The sequence below is a fragment of the Ciconia boyciana genome, chromosome 2 (assembly GCF_034638445.1).
Source record: "Ciconia boyciana chromosome 2, ASM3463844v1, whole genome shotgun sequence".
NCBI classification, from domain to species: domain Eukaryota; kingdom Metazoa; phylum Chordata; class Aves; order Ciconiiformes; family Ciconiidae; genus Ciconia; species Ciconia boyciana.
In genome coordinates, this window is record NC_132935.1 from 148,521,495 (window position 1) to 148,539,399 (window position 17,905).

General features: G+C 50.9%; 2 protein-coding genes across 3 annotated transcripts; both read left to right on the plus strand.

Moving 5' to 3' along the window:
* The first annotated feature begins 641 nt into the window (after window positions 1-641).
* COMMD3 (COMM domain containing 3) lies at window positions 642-4,263 on the plus strand. The gene is made up of 8 exons (XM_072854437.1): window positions 642-819; window positions 1,736-1,847; window positions 1,952-2,015; window positions 2,106-2,140; window positions 2,461-2,521; window positions 2,606-2,662; window positions 2,770-2,829; window positions 3,891-4,263. Exons 1-8 carry the CDS (start codon window positions 687-689, stop codon window positions 3,948-3,950), a joined length of 582 nt encoding a protein of 193 aa, XP_072710538.1. The 5' UTR covers window positions 642-686; the 3' UTR covers window positions 3,951-4,263.
* A 1,727-nt stretch (window positions 4,264-5,990) lies between these two features.
* BMI1 (BMI1 proto-oncogene, polycomb ring finger) lies at window positions 5,991-16,990 on the plus strand. Of its 2 annotated transcripts, none has more exons than XM_072854435.1 (10): window positions 5,991-6,449; window positions 11,468-11,601; window positions 12,002-12,098; window positions 12,834-12,889; window positions 13,012-13,062; window positions 13,326-13,434; window positions 13,525-13,570; window positions 14,137-14,235; window positions 14,672-14,752; window positions 14,840-16,990. In XM_072854435.1, exons 2-10 carry the CDS (start codon window positions 11,490-11,492, stop codon window positions 15,167-15,169), a joined length of 981 nt encoding a protein of 326 aa, XP_072710536.1. In that variant the 5' UTR covers window positions 5,991-6,449; window positions 11,468-11,489; the 3' UTR covers window positions 15,170-16,990. The 2 variants fall into 2 exon arrangements, with proteins under 2 accessions (XP_072710536.1, XP_072710537.1); XM_072854436.1 differs by lacking the exon at window positions 5,991-6,449 and adding an exon at window positions 11,038-11,200.
* The last annotated feature ends 915 nt before the right edge of the window (window positions 16,991-17,905 follow it).

Below are 17,905 nucleotides of genomic sequence, written 5' to 3' on the forward strand. Positions count from 1 at the left end.
TGCTACGGCAATCTCAGTTACAAAATCATTTTGATTCCAAGCTCACATTTCAGCTGGCCATAACCATAGGTAAAAAAAAATGAGGTTTGACACACAGATCTATAACCACAGGGGGGAAAAAAAACCTCGTGATACACATATTTAAGGTAGGCATTTCAGAAGCAAAATAACCTATAGGGAAAGGGGTAAGACTCTATTCCTGATGCTTTAAGTCAGCAGGCGGCAGGTCTGCAGAAACGTATAGCCTGAATTTGTGGACTTTAAAGCTTCACGCCGATACACGCGCTTTATTGCGATATAAGCGCTGTAGGGATTTAAGGAGATGCAAGTACTTTTAAGGCTTATTAAGAAATAAAAGTACCGACGAGCTAAACACGCCCCAGTAAACCCTTGCTGCGCCAGGCGCCGCACCCTTCCCCAAATTCGGTCAGAAACACCACCACCTCCCATTTCAAACGCCAAGGATCGGGGGAGGGGGATGCATTCCGCCACCCGCGCACAAGACACGCGGGGGGGGGAAGGGGAGCGGGAGGAGGCGCCGCTCGCCGAGGGCTCCGCGGACGCGGAGCCCTCGGCGAGCGGCGCCTCCTCCCGCTCCCCCGCCCCACGGCGGCGGCTCCGCCTCGTCGCGGCGATCAGCTGCGCGCGCGTCACGTGGGCGCGTGTCGAAGGTCACGGCGCCCACAATGGAGCTGTCGGCTTACGCGCAGGGCGGGTGGCGACTGCTGGGCGACCCCCGCCGCTTCCCCCGCCGTCCTTACGCCGCTCTCCTCCGCGCCGCTTTCCGCAGCCTCCTCGATCACTCCCATGCCGGGTTGGGTAAGGCGTGGGGAGAGGCGGCGTGGCGTGGGGAGAGGCGGCGTGGCGGCGGTGCGGGCCGCGCCGCTCCGCGGAGCGCGCAAGCGGGCGCCGGGCGCCTTCCTCCAGCGTATATACACGCGTGGCCGTGCTGCATTGGGCGGCGTCCACCCCCACACACACACACACACACGGGGCGGCTCCCACCCGCAGCGTCGCCCGTGGACGGCTCCAGGGTGCCGCTGCGCGGGGTGTCATCGCTAATGCGCGTCTGCTTCGTTAACACTTAAACCCGTCGAAAATAGGGGGCGGGGGGGCGGCCCGGGACGGCGTCCCCCGCGCGTTCGTGTCTGCGTGGCAGGGCGAGGGGGGCGGGTTTCCCCGGCCGCTCCGCTGCGGCCGTGCTTTTTTCGCGCGTGGACGCTTCCTGCGGGAACGCCGGCGTGAGGGTATACGGCCGTGCAATTAACCGGTGGCATTAATGAGGCCGCCGCCGCCTCCGCGCACGGAGGGAGCCGCCGGTGCCGGCCGGGGGCGGCGGGCAGCCCCGGTCCCCCGCCTGGCCGGTGGCTCCGGCTCCGCTGCCCGCCTTTGGCGACAGGCTGCTGAGAAGCGCGGACGCGGCTTGGAGAGGAAATCGAGGCTTTCCTTTTTTTTTTTCCTCCTCCTTTTTTTAATGGGAAGGAGATGGAGAGCGGCGGGGCGGGCATCGCCGGACAGCCCCGCCTGGTGCGGCTTGCGGCAGCCCGTGCTTCAGCCCCTCTCCTGCTCCTCACACCTTGCCTGTTTGCTCCGTCCTGTCGCTCAAAACCCCCAAACGTGTTTCATTTCGAAGTTTTTGTGGAAAAGATACCGTTCAAAGGGCGAGCAGCAGCTCTTGGTGCCGTGTGCTGGGATCTGGCAAATAAGTGTGTCATAAGTAATTCATTTATTTTAGACGATCCAGACCTGAAAGATATTGACCCTACGGTATTAAAACATTGCCATGCTGCGGCTGCAACGTGTATTCTGGAGGCAGGAAAGCAGAAAGCCGACATATCTGCTATAAGGTACTAATAATTTGAAGCTACCCCATTTTTCTAGCGGTTGTTACTTTAAACTGTACTGCTGAGCTGATGTTAACAGAAAACTAATAAATTCTTTTTCCCTGTAGCACATGTCTAGAAGACTGTAAACTGGATAGAGAGAGAATAGAACAATTTTGCACGGAATATCAGGTTTTTAAACCAATTTTAACACATTTATGTTTTCTCTCTCTCATAGGTATTTATTGAACCTAGCAATTTTTTTTTTTTTTTTCTTTCCAGAAAAACAAGGATGCATTGGAAATCCTGTTGGGAAGGTAGGTCAACCAGTCAGCACAGATATATAATTTCAATTACAGCTACTTTGAAACTGTCCTGGAAAACACCTATGCATACTTTAGGTGATTAAAGTAAGAAATATTGTTCCATTAAAAAAAAAAATTGTGCATTTTTAACAAACTTTAGAAAACAGCTGTTGAAACTTTTCTTCCTCCTTTTGGAATTCTGCTCTTAAGAAACTTTTTGAACTTTTCAAGAAGCATCACAAGGATCATGAAAAAGTTCTTTATTGATGGACAGCTTGAGAAAATGACGTTTTCTTTTAGCGCAGGGACCTTGTAACTGTTGTGTCTTTCAGCATAGGCAGATCTCCTCTCCATATAACTGATGTGTCTTGGCGCTTGGAGTATCAGATCAAGGTAATTTTAACACATCAAGGTGTTTCTTTAGTCTCTTTCAGTGCTGAGACCTGACTTGTTCTATGCTCTTTGTTTTTAATTTAGAGCAATCAACTTCATAAAACTTACCAGCCTTCCTACTTGGTGACCTTAAACGTAGAGGTACTGTATTCCCAGCACCCTCAGAGGAAAAAATGCGACTTCATGATATTTTTTTTTAATAAAACAGGCATTGTTGTTGGTTTTGGTTTGTTTTTTTTTCCCTTCAGAACAGTGATTCAGGATCACACCCAGATGTTAGTTTTAGTTGCACGATGGAGCAATTACAGGTACTTCTTTCCTTTGTCATTTTTTCTATGCTTGGCTCCAGTTGTGGATGTAACTTTTTAACAACTTGCCAATCAAAATGAAATCATGTATACTGTTATTAAAAAAAAAAAATCCAGGACTGGGAGGGTAGGGGAGAATCTTCTATAAAATTATCCGAGTGTAGTTTTCCTGTCTTTTCAAATGAAGTTGCAAAGTAACTGATTTTAGTTGCATGGGGAGTGTTTTACATATGTGCATAAATATTTTGTCTGTTTTTATAACTGTAGCATATATATATATATGGGAGGAAATGCATCATTTTTCTGAAACTCTTGATTTCCTGTGCTGTAGAAAAATGATTAAATAAGCTGGTTCAATTATTTAAATGTGCCATGATTAAAAATAGAGAACGAACTGAAGGCTCTTCAGTGCTGTTAATGACATGTAAGAAATGTACTGAAACAAACGTTGATCTTTGTTTAGCGATTTAAATGTGTAACTGAACAATAGAGGTATTGTAATGCTTGGAAGTGACCAAACTCTGGAGGATTGGCAAGAGGGGTTGGGGGGAGAGGAAAAGCAAGATATTAAAACTGCAGGTTTACACCTCTCCTTTTTTAATGTGTGTCTCAAAAGTTGTCCTTTTCTTAATAATGAGTGTTTTGAATCAGTTTGCTGACTTGGTTAAATCTGACATGCTTTGCCTGGAGAACAGTCCTAGTACCAAATTACACTCAAAGCATTTTCAGTGTTTTAGAAATGTATGTAGTACTTCAAAGCCTAGAGCGAATGTCAGCGTTGGCCATTGTAACGATACCGATAAAATCTACCTGTTAGGGGTAGTGATCTGTTGTAGTAGATTATGTATGTTAAAAGGTGTTTTCCTTCAGTTCCCACTTTTCTTACTACATTGTAAAATAGGGAGCTATTTAATTACTTGCTGGCATTGTTCATTGGTTGCAACATTTCTTGTGGTAGAAGGTGCTGGTTTCCCTTGACTCTCTGTGTAAAAAAATATTATGTTCTACTAGCTGACCTTTTAAAAAATACATTTATTCTAAGACAGTACTTCATCTCTTAGGATTTAGTTGGAAAACTAAAAGATGCTGCAAAAAGTCTAGAAAGAGCGACTCAGATGTGATTGAAGGAAGGTGTCAGCCTGCTGAGCTGAAGCACTGTGGTTCCTAAGAGTGTCTTCTAAATGACAAATGTCTTTCATCTCTTGACACAAACTGTTCTTTTTTTTTTTTTTTTTGTAGTCCTTGGATGCAAATTAAGTGAAAGAACTGTTTTTTATGACAGCACTTGGTATTTCTTGCTCACGTCATATTTTCTTAATTAACTCTTGTTAAATACTTGCTTAACTGTCGTGTCTTCAAAGCATTCCTTCCGTTTTATTTTGTGTATTTTTACAATTGTCACTGATTATTTTTCTCTGGGATCTAATAAAGTTTACTCGCTCCCATTCTGCAATTTCTGTGGGTGAATTAGCTGTACCGAAAAGTAAGATGCTAAACGCTGGATCGGCTCCGCGAGGTGACGGTCCCAGCCTCCCGAGCCGCTGCTGCGGCGCGTTCGCGAAGTTGCCCGTCGCGCTTTGTTATTTCGCTCCAACTGGTCTCGCAGCCTCTGTACGAGCGGAGGTTGGTCCCCGGCGCGGCAGCAGAGAAGGGCTTTAATTTAATTTTACGGAGCCGGGGCGCCTCACGGCAAGCCGGCAGTCCGCGGGGCTGAGCGGAGCCGGGCGTCGGCTCCGGCTCGACGGCGTCTCCCCTGCGGCGGTTCCGCTCCGCGCCCGGCGGCGGGGCTGGCGGGGCCGCTGCTCTCCTCTCCCGCCCGCCCTGGGCCGCCCCGGCTCCGGTGGCCGCCGCGGAGCCGCTCCTCGCCGGCCGCGCCGCGGAGCCCGCCCGCACCTGCCGGCGGGGGAGAGCGGCCCCGCGGAGGAAGCGCGGCGGCGGGCGGGCCCTCGCCGCGGCGCCCGGCGCGGAGCCGCGCTCTTCCCTCCCCGCTCCTCCGCGCCCGGGCTGCGGGCGGTGTCTCGTCCTCGGCGGCGGCGGGCGCCCGCCAGGGCTTCCCCGCTGCCCTCCCGCCCGCTCCGCCGGCGACGGCAGCGCCCGGCGCTGCCCGTCCCCTCCGCGGGGCGGGGGACGCGGCGGGCGCCCGCGACACCCGCTCCCGCCGCCGCTCGGGGGGCGCCGGGGCGGGCCGGGGCCGGAGCCCGCCGCTCTGGGCGGGAAAGCCTCGGCGCGGCCCCCGCGGGGACGTGTCGCCCCGTGGCCGGCGGCCCCGCGCAGCCCCGGCGGGGCGAGGGGCGCGTCCCCCGGCCGCGTGCGGGCGGAGGGCTGCGGGCACGAGGCGGCGGGGGCGCGAGGCCGCAGCGCGGTCCCCCGCGGGGGGCTCTCTGCGCGGCGGGACGGGGCGCGCGGGGCGGCCGCGGGTGTGGGGGGCCGCGGGCGGGAGCGCGCAACAAGTGCGCGGAGGGAGGCGAGGGCTGCGAGCGAAGGGGGACGGGCGGTGCGTGGGGCCGGCGGGCGTGCGGGCAGGGCGGCTGCGGCGTGGGGAGGATGGAGAGGGCAGCGCCGGGCGGGGCGGGGCGGGGACGCACCTCGCGGGGTGGTCGGGGGAGCCGGTGCTCGGGACGGGGTCGGCGGGCGCGGAGCCCGGGCGGCAGCTCGGAGGGGAGCGGGGCGCGGGCGGGGAGCGGAGGGGCTGCAGGGGAGCGGCGGCGCGGGCAGCGGGAGCGCGGGGAGGGAGGCAGCGGCGGGCGCCGGCGGGCGGGGTCGGCGGGCGGGAGCCGCGGGCGCGGAGCAGGGCCGGGGTCGGGGCGGGCGGGCGGCGCGGCGGGGAAAAGGAGGCATCGGCGGCGCGCGGGCGAGCGCGTGCAGGGCCGGGGAGGGGAGGGAGGGAGGGAGGGAGGGGCGGCGGGCGGGGAGGGGAGAGGGGGGAGGCGGGGGCGGAGGGGGAGGAGGCGGCCGGGTTGCGGGATTGGGTCACGGGGAGGCTGCCGGGCCCCGGCGGCAGCGCCGCTAATTCCCAGGCCGCCCTTAAGGAATGAGGCGCCCCACGTGACGCTGGCGGGGCGGGCGAACTCCGAGCCATTTTGGGGACGGTGTCAGTTTCCACTGTGTGCCTTCAGCGTTGCATTCTTCCCTCCTCCGCCCTCCTCCCGCCCGCCCGCCCGCCCGCCCTCCTTCCCTCCCCGGGTCCCCGCCACCAACTATGAAATAACAACAACAATAATACTCGTAATAATAATAATAATAATAAAAAGAGGAACGCGAGCGAGGCCGCGAGGCGGAGCGGGGGGCAGAGGGAGAGACAATGGGCTGGTGGAGAGAGGACCCATCCGGACCGGGGAGACTTTGCGCTCCCAGCGCCTGAGCCGCCCGGGCGGCGAACTCGGAGGGAGAGCGAGGGAGCGAGAAGGGCCGGTGGACGAGAGGCGAAAACCCGGGTGTTTTGTAACTAAAATGAGCGGAGCGCAGCGGCGGCGGCGGCAATAAGCTTATTGCAATTGACAGCGTCTGCAGTTCATTTCAAGATGGCCGCTTGGCTCACATTCATTTTCTGCTGAACGACTTTTAACTTTCATTGTCTTTTTTGGCCGCTCCGATCATCACCCACCGGCTCCGTTTTCCGGGTACGTATGAAGCGAGGTGTCGCCTTACCAAGGGCGGGGGGCGAAGGGGGCTCGGCGGCGGTTTTCGGCCGGTTTGGGGGCTGCAAAGGGGAGCCTAGGTGTCCCCCGAGCTCTCCGTATGGGAAAAGCGCTGACAGGCTGCTCCAGCCACACACACACACATATAGACACGCAGCAGCAGCAGCAGCCTGTGCACTCGCTCGCGTTACGCACCCACATTTGCAAATTTTAGTTCCTTTCTTCCTCCAGACGCCCCCTAAAACCTTTCTGTGCACATGGCCCCCGAGGAGAATATTTATATTTCCAGACCGTGCTGCCAGCCCGGCCTGAGCGCCCTTTGTTTAAAGGCAGATTTTGATTAAACAGGGACGTTCGTGAAATCTGGAGCTGCCTGGGTCAAGTGATTTCAGTCCTCCCCGAAAGAAATGTGTCTGGGGGAGGTTAAAATGTCAGATAACGCACCCATTTTATAGAGATAGAGCCAGCGGGGGGTAGCGATCCTCCTGGAGGGGTTGGTAGGCGCCGGGGCACCCAGCAGAAAATGTTATTAACTTAAGTTGGACAAGTACTTGTGTGAAATTGGATGGGTCGTAAGATGGCGGTTCCCAGTTGTTTCCAATGCCTACTCCTACATTTCTGCTCGAAATGCTGAAGTTTGGGGGTTTGTGCCTGCTGGGGGAGGAGAGGGATGGCCAACACCGAGAAATAAGTTTTTTGGGGGGTAAGGATAGCAGTTTGACTGCGATCGTGGGGAGCTGGGGCGTGCGCTGCGCTGGAGCCTTTGGAGCAGAGGTGGTGTGTCTGTGGGACGCAGGGGGGGTTCTGGACTTCTTTTCTCTCATTGGTATTTTTTTTTCTCCTGAGCCCGGGAAGGGTAAATTTACATGAAATCCTTTGTCAGGTCTTAAAGATGTCACGAGTGGGCTCCTCGTGCTGCTGATGGGCAGCACTGGAAAGTTGCTGGTGTATGTTTTTGTAATTGCATGGCCTTGGCAATATATAACGCGGGATGTTTCTCTGTGTTTACTGTAAATATTTGCAAATAATCAGGTAAAAATAAGCAAAAAAACCCCGTTTCTGTAAAAGTGAGATAGTCACTTTTCAGCCTCTGGAAACTTTGATTCCCTCCTCCAGTCTCCAGGAAAGTTGAGGAAAACCTGGGCGTGTGTGCCCATTTGCAGGCTTGGCATTAAAAGGATTTTTTTGCCTAGTCCGTAGTGGTCAGAGCAACTAATTTGATGGGACTGTCCCAAAGACCAGGGAGATTCTGGAAGTGCAGTCCAGTAAAACTACTTTGAGTGACTCTCTGCAGTGCGTCCTGGAAACTGAGACAGGCTTGTGTTGCAGTTTGCCAGAGACACGGAGGGCTGACCTACCTGCTCGCTTAGATAGTACAAAATGAACATTTTAGTGCATTTTTTAAGTAGACAGATAGTGTCTTTCACCTCGTTCCAGGGAGGCGATTTAAGGGGCTGGGGTCCTTTTGCACTACGCTGCCAATATTCAGGTCTCTCCTCGCTGCAGCGACCTGGGCAGAGGTGTTTGAGCTCCGAGTGCCTTTCCTGCAAGAAGCCCCGTCCCTCCTTTAAAACATATGTGGCCGTTCTTAAGCGAAAGAGTAGTAACAGTCTCGATAGGAAAAGTGGCTCTGACTGATAATAGGTGAAGATGTGGAATGACGGCTTCTTTATTCCTGATGAGAGAGTTTTCCGAGAGGAGATGGGTGCAAAGTACACAAACCTACCCGAGCGATGCTTCTATTTTTTATGTATGTATTTTCTGTTAGGGACCTGTCGAGCGAGGTTTGATAGCTTATTGCCTTTATAGATTTTTAATAATGTAGCTGATTCTTAGCAGGAGAATGCACTGCTGTTTTTCTTCATTTTGACATAACCCGTTTAAGGCCTCTAAATAATCAGTTGGCTGGCAGTGTTTACTTCTAGCAAGTATTATCTCCCTATATTTTACGTTTAGTTGTTCCGTGTGTCAATGTGTAAATATATATTGTCCTGCTTAAGAGGCTGTTTGTATTGACTGTGTGAAGTGTTGGTATTCGCTGTGCTATCAGCACGAGCAGAAAAATATCTGAAAGGGTTTCCCTCGTGACAAAATATTAAGCTCAGGCTGCTGGAGTAAAACGTGCCGCGTTCGTGTTACGTACCCGCAGGCACAGACACGCGTGTGCGTGTGCCTGTCCGGGTGGCTTTTGGGGAGAAGTTAGGCTCCTGGTTCAGCTCGCTGGAGAAAATCACTGATTTCAGAGATAGCTCGCAGCAAGTTGAAAATGTGCTAACTTTGGGCAATAAATAATCCGCGTTTAGGGGTTGCTTCCACAAAACAGGTTTCACGGTTGAATTTAATCCCCCTCCATTTAGGAAGGGGCGACGCCTGCGTGAAATAAACGCGTTAATGTCTTGAAAGGTTTGTCCCAGTCTGCCAGGGCTGGGAAGGAATTCTCGGTCAGCCGACTTGCGTGACCCCGGTCACTGCCGGGTTTTTTGGTTCGGATATTTCTGAATTATAAGGCAGTGCCTTGGACAAATAAAACACAGAACCGTGAAGGCAGCCTGTCCGTGTTTGAGTACCTAAGGGGACCTCAGAGTCGCTGGCTTCAGGGCGCTTGGACTCTTCAGAGGGGAGTGCAGAAGCCTGGGCTCTGCCTTTTCTGGGAAAAGCAAACCCTCGGTATCAGTTTAAAAGTAAGAAGCAGAGGGTCAGGGACCCTGGGAGCGACATTTAAACCGCCGTACAATGCAGCGGGGTCTTGCTTTCCCGCACGGGGCTAGGAACAGCTTTGGGGACCTGCTCTGGCTTGGTGCTTCTTGCACTTTGCTTTTCTGTGTGCTGGCCGGCTGCGGTTTGATGCTGGGGAGTTTCATCTGCTGCTCACTCGAGGGTTCTCCTGCAGCAGCAAGAGAAGTTTCCTGGCTGGGGTCGCTCGTTGGCGCTGTGCACACTTCTTGAGGAATATTGTACCCCTGTCCTGGGCAGTTTGGCCGAAATTCAAAGCTTTCAGAAAACTGGGTGTGTTGTCTTTTTTTTTCGCTGCCTAACATCGAAGTTTGCGAGTGGCTGGGGAGAACCTCGCATCTTGAGGCTTCTCCAGCTCGCACGGTGCTGCAGTGAGAGGTGGCTCGCAAGCTCTGCGTCGGGAAGAGTGGGGACCAAGGACAGGAGCTGGTCTGCTGGGAGCACTGGCATGGGGAAATGAATAGCTTGCGTTGGGGCCACGTTGTTACGTTACATTTTTCAGGATCTGGTTGACAGAAAATAATTCACTCTGCAGTTGACGTGGCTCGCAGGGTTTTTTCCCCCGGTGTACTTTCCCCTTTACCTCTTATTCCCTCTCATTTTAAATAGTATGTGTGCGTCTAACGTCGGTGCCGGTGCCTCCGATGGGGGTTTATGGGTTTCAGACTGTGAAAATGACATTTGTTTTTCACTCTTGTCGCTGCATTGTGTTGACAAGGTGTTGATTTAGCTTTAGGAATGATCTGGTCACATGGTCCTTCGCATGTTGTCACTAATGTACCGTTTAAAGTCGGTTTGGGCTTTTTTCCCCTGCCTCGGTGTGCTTTATTGCTGAAAGGGGGGTTTGTTTAAGGATCCGGAGACTTGTTTTCTCCCGTCCAAACACCTTACCCTGGTGCTGCAAATCTCTTTCCACCTCTTACAAAACTTTGCACCGCGCTCGCTTCGTCCGCAGGAGGCTTTTCAAACGAGAGTCAAAAGAGGGGGGGGAAGGAAAGAAAGAGAGCAAGAAAGAGTTGGGGAGGGGGGAAGGAAGGAAGGAGGGAAAGGGCAGAAGCGGGGAGAGAGGATGCCGGCGGCGCGGAGCGGGAGCCGGGGCTCGGCACCCCGCCGCCGGTGCGGGGGGCTCGGTCCCCGGGAGCGCGGCGCGGCTCGGCGGAGGGAGGGAGGGAGCGGAGGGGGAGAGGGAGAGGGAGAGGAGCGATCTCAGCCCAGCTCCTCGCACCGAGTCGACGTGGAGAGAGGCCCCTGAGAGGATCCGAAATGGCCGAGGCTCGGGAGGAGCCTCTGGCGCTCGCCTCCGCCGGGCTGAGACCCCGAAGCCCGGCTCAGCCCGGCGGCCGGGGCAGCCTCCGCCGCCCGGGCTGCCCCGCACCGCGCCCCGGCACCCTCCGGGCTGCGGCACCCCGACCCCGCCCGGGCCGCCCCCCGCTGCCGCCCGCCCTCCCTCCCCCTCCCCTCGCAACCGGGCTCCCAGACCCCCGCGGGCTCCTCGGCTCCTCCACCCCCTCCGCCAGCCCCCGGGCCCCGCGTCCCACCCCCTGGCCCGGCTCGGCTCGGCCCGGCCCGCCCCCTCCCCGGCCGCCCCCGCCCGGCTCTCGTGTGTTCCCAGCGGTGGCAGGATGCCAAGTGTAAGTGTAAGTTGCTATAGCAACCCCCTCGGAGAGCGGAGCAGATCCGGATCGGCACCGAGCAGCAGCGGCAGCCGCCCGGACCCCCCTCGCGGGCCGGCGCCGCCGCCCCGGTGCCCGGCCCCGCTCCGAGGTGCGTGTCCCCCCCCGTCCCTCCCCCCGCCGCCCCTCCCCGCTCTCCGGAAATGCCAGGGCAGCCGCACCGGGAGGCGCTGGTTCCCCTTTGTGCTGCGCGCCGGCAGCCCGGTGCCCGGCCGTCCCCCGCTCCGGAGCGCCCCGCCGCCCCGCCGCCGAGCCGCCCGCGGAGCCCGAGCCGCCGGTGCCCCGCCGCGCCGCGGGGAGAGCCCGTGCCCGCCGGGGAGCGGCGCGGTGGGTGCCGCGGCGCGGCCGCGCCTCCGCGGGGCTGCGCCCAGGCCGGCCCGGGGCGGTGCGGGGCGGTGCGGGGCCGCCCCGCCGGCCTGGGGACCGGCCCTCGCCCGCCGCCCGGCCCCGCGCCGCCGCCGCCGCCTTCCGCGCCTGGTCTGCCCCTGCGCCGGGGGATGCGGCTGCCCGGGGGAAGGGGACGCGCCGGAGCTCGGCACCTGGGACGCCGCCGCGCTCGTCCCCGCTGACCCGTCCTCTGTGTGTGTCTTTCAGAGCCGCCCCTCGGCACGCCAAAATGCACCGAACGACCAGAATCAAAATAACCGAGCTAAACCCCCATCTCATGTGCGTGCTCTGCGGCGGGTACTTCATCGATGCAACGACCATCATCGAGTGCCTCCACTCCTGTAAGTACGGTCGTGCGCTCCGCGTTGTTCCCCCGCCGCTCCCCACCTTTCCCGGCATCCCGGGAACACAACCCCCCCCCCGAGCCCAAACCCCCCGAGGCGCTGGGGACCGCCGCCCCTCCGCCTCCCCGACGAGCTGGGAAATAGGTGGCCCGGCCGCCGTGCAGTTTTTCTGACGACGGCCCTACGGTCTTTGTTAAAGTAATAATATATGTACTCTAAGCGTCTCCTTTTCATGGTAATTGCAGCTTATTTGGGTATTTGTTTAGCTTAAGCAGCGCGGTGCTGACAATGGACGATTTGCTCTAGCTTGCATAGTTTAGAAAATCGCACCTCTATCTATGCATATCTCAGCGTCACCTACGACCATCGCTAAAAGGCTTTCGTCTTTGACTTACAGTCTGTAAGACCTGTATCGTGCGTTACTTGGAGACCAGCAAGTATTGTCCCATCTGTGATGTCCAAGTTCACAAAACTCGACCGCTTCTGAATATCAGGTAGGGGAAAGGCGCGGTGCGCGCCCTGCATCTCTCACTTGGCTTTATATGGGGAGACCAGCAGCAGTCGTGTCGATGTTATCTCTTCGTCTGCGATTTAAATCTGAAAGGGCTTGTCGATTTACAAGCTAACTCGTGTGTATGCTCTCTCTTTAGAGTTTTGTCATTGATTGAAGTTGAAGATTTCTCTGGATGTGAGACAGAAAGTTTTTGTTGGTCTCTTTTTGCATACGCCAACCCCTGATGCAATGCCCCTTCCCTCTCCTCCATGCTCACGTGTACCACCCCGACAGTTTCTCCCTCCACTTTCTATTTCTCCCAGACATGCTTCACTCCGGCCAGCGCTCCTAGTCATGAAAACTCGTGCTGAAACTTTCCAAGCTGAGGGGCAGAAGCCTTTAAAGCATGCTTCTCCTTTCAGAAAGAGTTTTCTCATCAGTGTTACTTTTTGCTCTTTTTATTTTCAAGGGAGGACATGTAGTTTTTAAGGCCTTCCCTCAGTCCGAGAGAATTAGTTTGCACTTGTGGTAGCACAGATGAGTTTTGTTTTATAGCGGTATTTAGAGCAGTGTTGGTTTGATTACAAGGTCTTGTGAGTTAACTTTTTATGACTAGCCTCCCACTTTGTAGAAGATGCCTCATTGCTGTGAAAGATTATAAATGAGGAGCTACCGCTTGGATTAAAATACCACTTCATCCACTTAATTTTGTGTTTTGGGGTTGTTCTTTTTTCAGGTCAGATAAAACTCTCCAAGACATTGTATACAAGCTAGTACCAGGCCTTTTCAAAAGTAAGTAGTTAAATCGGGTTTTTTCTTATGAGCAGAAAAACAAAACCAGAGCTGCTATCCTGTATCAATACCAGGAGTTACTGAGTAAATACTAAAAGAAAAATATATGCTTTTCCGTCTAGATGAAATGAAAAGAAGAAGGGATTTTTATGCTGCTCATCCGTCGGCTGATGGTAAAAGCTTCTCGTTCGCAACTTTAATAAATGTAGCATTGACCTCGATGCTTTGCTGTTTCCTTTTTAACTTACAAATTATGTATTACCGTGACAGAATTCTAAGTAGTAAATTCAGCATAATAAAAGTTCATTGTTTTAACAGTTAGGTAGCTTTAATTCATAATCTTACTATGGAGATTTTTTTTTTCTTGTTGCTGAGAATTGCCATTCTTCCTGATTTGAATTTCAAAATGTAAATTATTGTGGAAATTTCTGCGCAGCTGCCAATGGCTCTAATGAAGACAGGGGAGAAGTGGCTGACGAAGACAAAAGAATTATAACAGACGACGAGATAATAAGCTTATCCATTGAATTCTTTGACCAGACTAGGCAAGTTCCAGAATGGCAATATTTTATGTTTACCTGACTGATAGCAGCTATATTTCTTATTTGTTGTAATGGTTTCATTTCTTCTCACAGACTGGAACGAAAAGGAAATAAGGAGAAAGAAAAATCAAAGGAGGAGGTAAATAACTTTCCTGTACTCCAGAGGAAACATAACACACACAAACAGCTTTGGGGCAGGTTTGTAGCTGAGAAAATATGTAGGTATGTGTTTCTAGAGCAAAAAAAGCATACCTCCTATTATGGTGCTAGATACAGAAGAGGTAAAACATCTTCATACAGCTGTAGATGTGAGCAACTTTTTAAAATAAAAAATACCCACAGTATTACTTTTAAAGCAGAATATGATTTTTTTTGTCAAATTCTGCAATAAATTTATATTTTAATAAATTGTTTATTTATTAATTAAAAATTAGTATGTAATGCATATATATCCTAAAAAGGTATTTAGGACGATATACAAATCTTTATGTATAAAATCAATTGCGGTTTTTTATTACTTTCCCTGGAATTGTAATTTGCCACTTATTTCTGTTGTTCCTTCTAAGGCAGCAGAAATTGTTATGTTATAGTTCATAATTTAATAAAGTGCATTTTTACAAAAAATGACATAAAATGTTAGAAGACAGCTTTGGTGGGAGTAATTGCTTCTTCTCGGTAGACTGATTTTCTTTACTATGCCATCAGGTGAATGACAAAAGATACTTACGCTGCCCAGCAGCAATGACAGTGATGCATCTAAGAAAGTTCCTGCGGAGTAAAATGGATATACCTAACACTTTCCAGGTACCTACGGGGAAAGAGTGATTTTTTAAAAACTAGTCTTGCTATTCTAAGCCTGCTAATGCTGGTTAGCACTCATTTTCCCATTACAGCCAGTTCCAGCAAGTGCTAACCACCAAGTATTTCTGGTGTATGCAATACGCTGAATTGGGGAATATGGGATTATGAACATTATTTTTAAAATATCTGTCCAGAGAGTTTGGTGACGCTCTGTAATTTTTTAATGCTGTAAATATCGAGGTATCAAGAAATTGTTCCTTAATGTATTTCAAACGTATCTAATAGATATGAAAATTCCCTATTCCCTGCGGGTTTTGGTATAGCATTTTTTAAATTTTCTGATATATATGGCAGCGGGGCTACTTTCACCTCAGAGCAGCCATATGCTAGGGGTAAATGCCTGGATGCTCCTTAACGCGAGGATTCATATCTTGAACAGATCGATGTGATGTATGAAGAGGAGCCTCTGAAGGACTACTACACCCTAATGGATATTGCCTACATCTATACCTGGAGGCGGGTGAGTTTCTCCCGCGTACCTCCTCCCGGGGGGTGTGGGTCGTGGTCCGGGGAGGGTGCTGACCAGGGTCTCCCCTTTGCCTTGCAGAACGGGCCTCTCCCCCTGAAATACCGGGTCCGACCTACTTGCAAGAGGATGAAGATCAGTCACCAGAGGGAAGGCTTGAATAATAGCGGGGAGCTGGAAAGTGACTCTGGGAGCGACAAGGCGAGCAGCCCGGCAGGAGGCATCCCCTCCACCTCCTCCTGTTTGCCCAGCCCCAGCACGCCGGTCCAGTCTCCTCACCCCCAGTTCCCCCACATCTCCAGCACCATGAACGGCACCAGCAGCAGCCCCAGCAGTAACCACCAGTCCTCCTTTACCAACAGAGCACGGAAAACGTCAATAAATGGCTCCTCGGCCACTTCATCTGGTTGACGCGCCAACCAGGCTACCGCCCCCGCCCCTCCTTTATATAGATCTCTCCATGCCATTACAGCTTTATAGATGCTAATCCATGTGACTATCGTCCAAATTGCTTTCTTTTGTAGTGACACTGAACTTGGCTATAAAAGGCGGACTAGGTGACATTCAGGATGGACGTTAATGGAAACGCAAGATTGAAATGTAAATTGTTTTCAGAGGACTGGGAAGCAAACAAAAGTTACACCTTCACCTGTTCTGAGTGATGCGGGGTTGTTTCCGTCCCCATCATCTGGACTCCAGAAGTCTCCAGAAGTCGACACAGATCCCGGGAAGTAGTTTGTTAATCCAGACTAACTCCTCCATTGCGTTCTCTTCGATTGTTATTGTTCTTATGCTGTTTTGTGAACCTGTAGAAAGCAAGTGCTTTTTCATCTTGAAATCCAACAAAACGGAAAGAATATGCATAGAATAATGCATATATGTAGCCATGTCACTGTGAATAACAATTTTTGCGTATTAGCCATTTTGATTCTTATGTTGCATCTTTTACTTCTCTGTTGCTGCGCAGAACCGATCAAAAGAAAAGTAAACTTCAGTTTTACAATCTGTATGCCTAAAAGCGGGTATTACCGTTTTATTTACTGACTTGTTTAAATGATTCGCTTTTGTAAGAATCAGATGGCATTATGCTTATTGTACAATGCCATATTGGTATATGACATAACAGGAAACAGTATTGTATGATATATTTATAAATACTATAAAGAAAATATTGTGTTTCATGCACTCATGATATGGTTGTTAAATTTCTAAACTGGTTCGACCCTTGCAGATGCCGCCTGTTTGAGCTTTGCTCATACTGCAAGAAACACTTTGCGTGTGAGAGCTACAGTATTGGGAAAGCACATTCAAGTCTCTGATAACCTGGGGGCAATTGGCAATCTTAAAAGGATTTTACTGGCTTTGTCTTTTTTTCCAAGCGATATATTTTTACTTTACCAAATGCTGAAGTGATGCAGTGAAGGAAAAAAAAAAAAGTTAAGGGACATGGAAGTCTTTGACCTGTTTGATTGCTTTTTTATTATCTGGTGTGGTGGGATTGTGTTTTTAAAAGCACATGGAATCATTATAGAAGCCATAAACTATTTGGTATAAATTTTAAGGAACCAGCAAGTCGCTGGATGAAGGCATTTTATCTAAATTTGTTTTAATATATATGTATATGGTACAGTACTAACTTCATTAAAATTTAACAGGTACTTTAATATTTCCAATAAATTGTGGAGAATGCCTCCTCTTTAATGGCCTGCAAATAGGTGCATTTTATTAGAGGCTTCTAAGGGTATTATTTTTTCAGTAGAAGGAACTTTTCCACCATAAAATATGAAAAGCCCGGAACACTTTTCAGTTTGTGCTTTGCTTTGGTCGAACTTCGTGTGTGTTCATCACCCATCAGTTATACATTTGTGAGGGTGTTTATTCTATATGGATATTGTTTCATGTTTGTACGGGAAAATTGTAGTTAAACATTTCATTGTCTCCAGTCTGCAAAAGAAGCACAATTCTATTGCTTTGTCTTGCTTATAGTCATTAAATCATTACTTTTGCATATAAATTGCTGTTATTTGTCCTGCTTGTTTTTATAGACCAGGTGATTGCAAATCCTCCACAAGGTTATTGCTTATTGATGTATAATGTCTTGTTAAACAAGAGTTGATATTTTTTCCTGTAGTAAACATGTACAGTTCAATTTCAACAGTAAAAACTTCAGTTTTATATACACGAATAACTTTCATTTATAGCTGATCAAAGAAATAAACAAATAAAAGGGATAATTCATTGAAAAATAGCAAATGACCTCTGTTGATAATGTGGTGTTAAACGACAAACATCTTGTTCTCATTGGAAGTCTTTCTGGGTGTACAAAAGATTTTAGTGAACAGAACAGTATAGTATTAAAACAACAGCAACAAAAAAAAAGCCTAGAAATCGCCATGATTTGTTTTGGTTGCCTGCCTCGAAAACATTTGCTGTTCTTTATTTGACCCGGAATTATTCTTGAAAATAAGCAAATGGTGTATTCTCACATCCCAGGCAGGCACAGGTGGCAGCGGCGGGGATGCCTCCTCTCTGTTCAAACTTAGCCCCAGTTGAAGTGCACTGGTTGGGAAGGGAAGAACGTGATTTTTGTGATGGCAAGTGCCAGGTTCCGCCTGTGCTGCTCTGGATTACTTTTTAAAGCCTCAGTGGAATTAAAGACATTTTAATGTAAAGATATCTCTCCATGCGACCGAGTGTCTACCTTGGCACGATTCCCTCAACTATATGAGTTAATCACAGTGTACTGGTTGAATTAATTCACCCAAAGACCAGCACTGAACCTGCAGCAGAGGGTTGTACGTTAGCACACTGATCAAATCGCGCTTCTTTATACTGGAAGTAGCTGATAATGACAACTTTTAGCCTCAAAACGGAACTATTCTCGGTCTTTGTAAAGTGTCCGTGAAGCATAAGGCAATGAAACAGGAGCTGGATAATTCCCTTCGAGGTTTATTAAGCTCTTGCAGCACTTTCGACATCTCCCAATTTGACATCTCCCGTCTGAAAAAGAACAAACGCTTTCAGTATCTCTCTTGCCGAGCTGCAGAAGCCGCCGAGGATGTTTGTGCTTCCATGTGAAACTTTTGTCTTGCTGCTGGCCCTAGGCAGATGGCACTGCGATGCGTGTATATTGCTAAGCACAATTGG

Bases quoted from the DNA above. Each gene is read 5' to 3' on its own strand.
- BMI1 (XM_072854435.1), top strand. From the start codon at position 11,490: ATGCACCGAACGACCAGAATCAAAATAACCGAGCTAAACCCCCATCTC. The intron at 12,099-12,833 runs GTAGGGGAAAGG...TTCTTTTTTCAG, and splicing joins CGACCGCTTCTGAATATCAG to GTCAGATAAAACTCTCCAAG. The intron at 13,063-13,325 runs GTAAAAGCTTCT...ATTTCTGCGCAG, and splicing joins TGCTCATCCGTCGGCTGATG to CTGCCAATGGCTCTAATGAA.
- COMMD3 (XM_072854437.1), top strand. From the start codon at position 687: ATGGAGCTGTCGGCTTACGCGCAGGGCGGGTGGCGACTGCTGGGCGAC. The intron at 2,141-2,460 runs GTAGGTCAACCA...TGTGTCTTTCAG, and splicing joins TTGGAAATCCTGTTGGGAAG to CATAGGCAGATCTCCTCTCC. The intron at 2,663-2,769 runs GTACTGTATTCC...TTTTCCCTTCAG, and splicing joins TGGTGACCTTAAACGTAGAG to AACAGTGATTCAGGATCACA.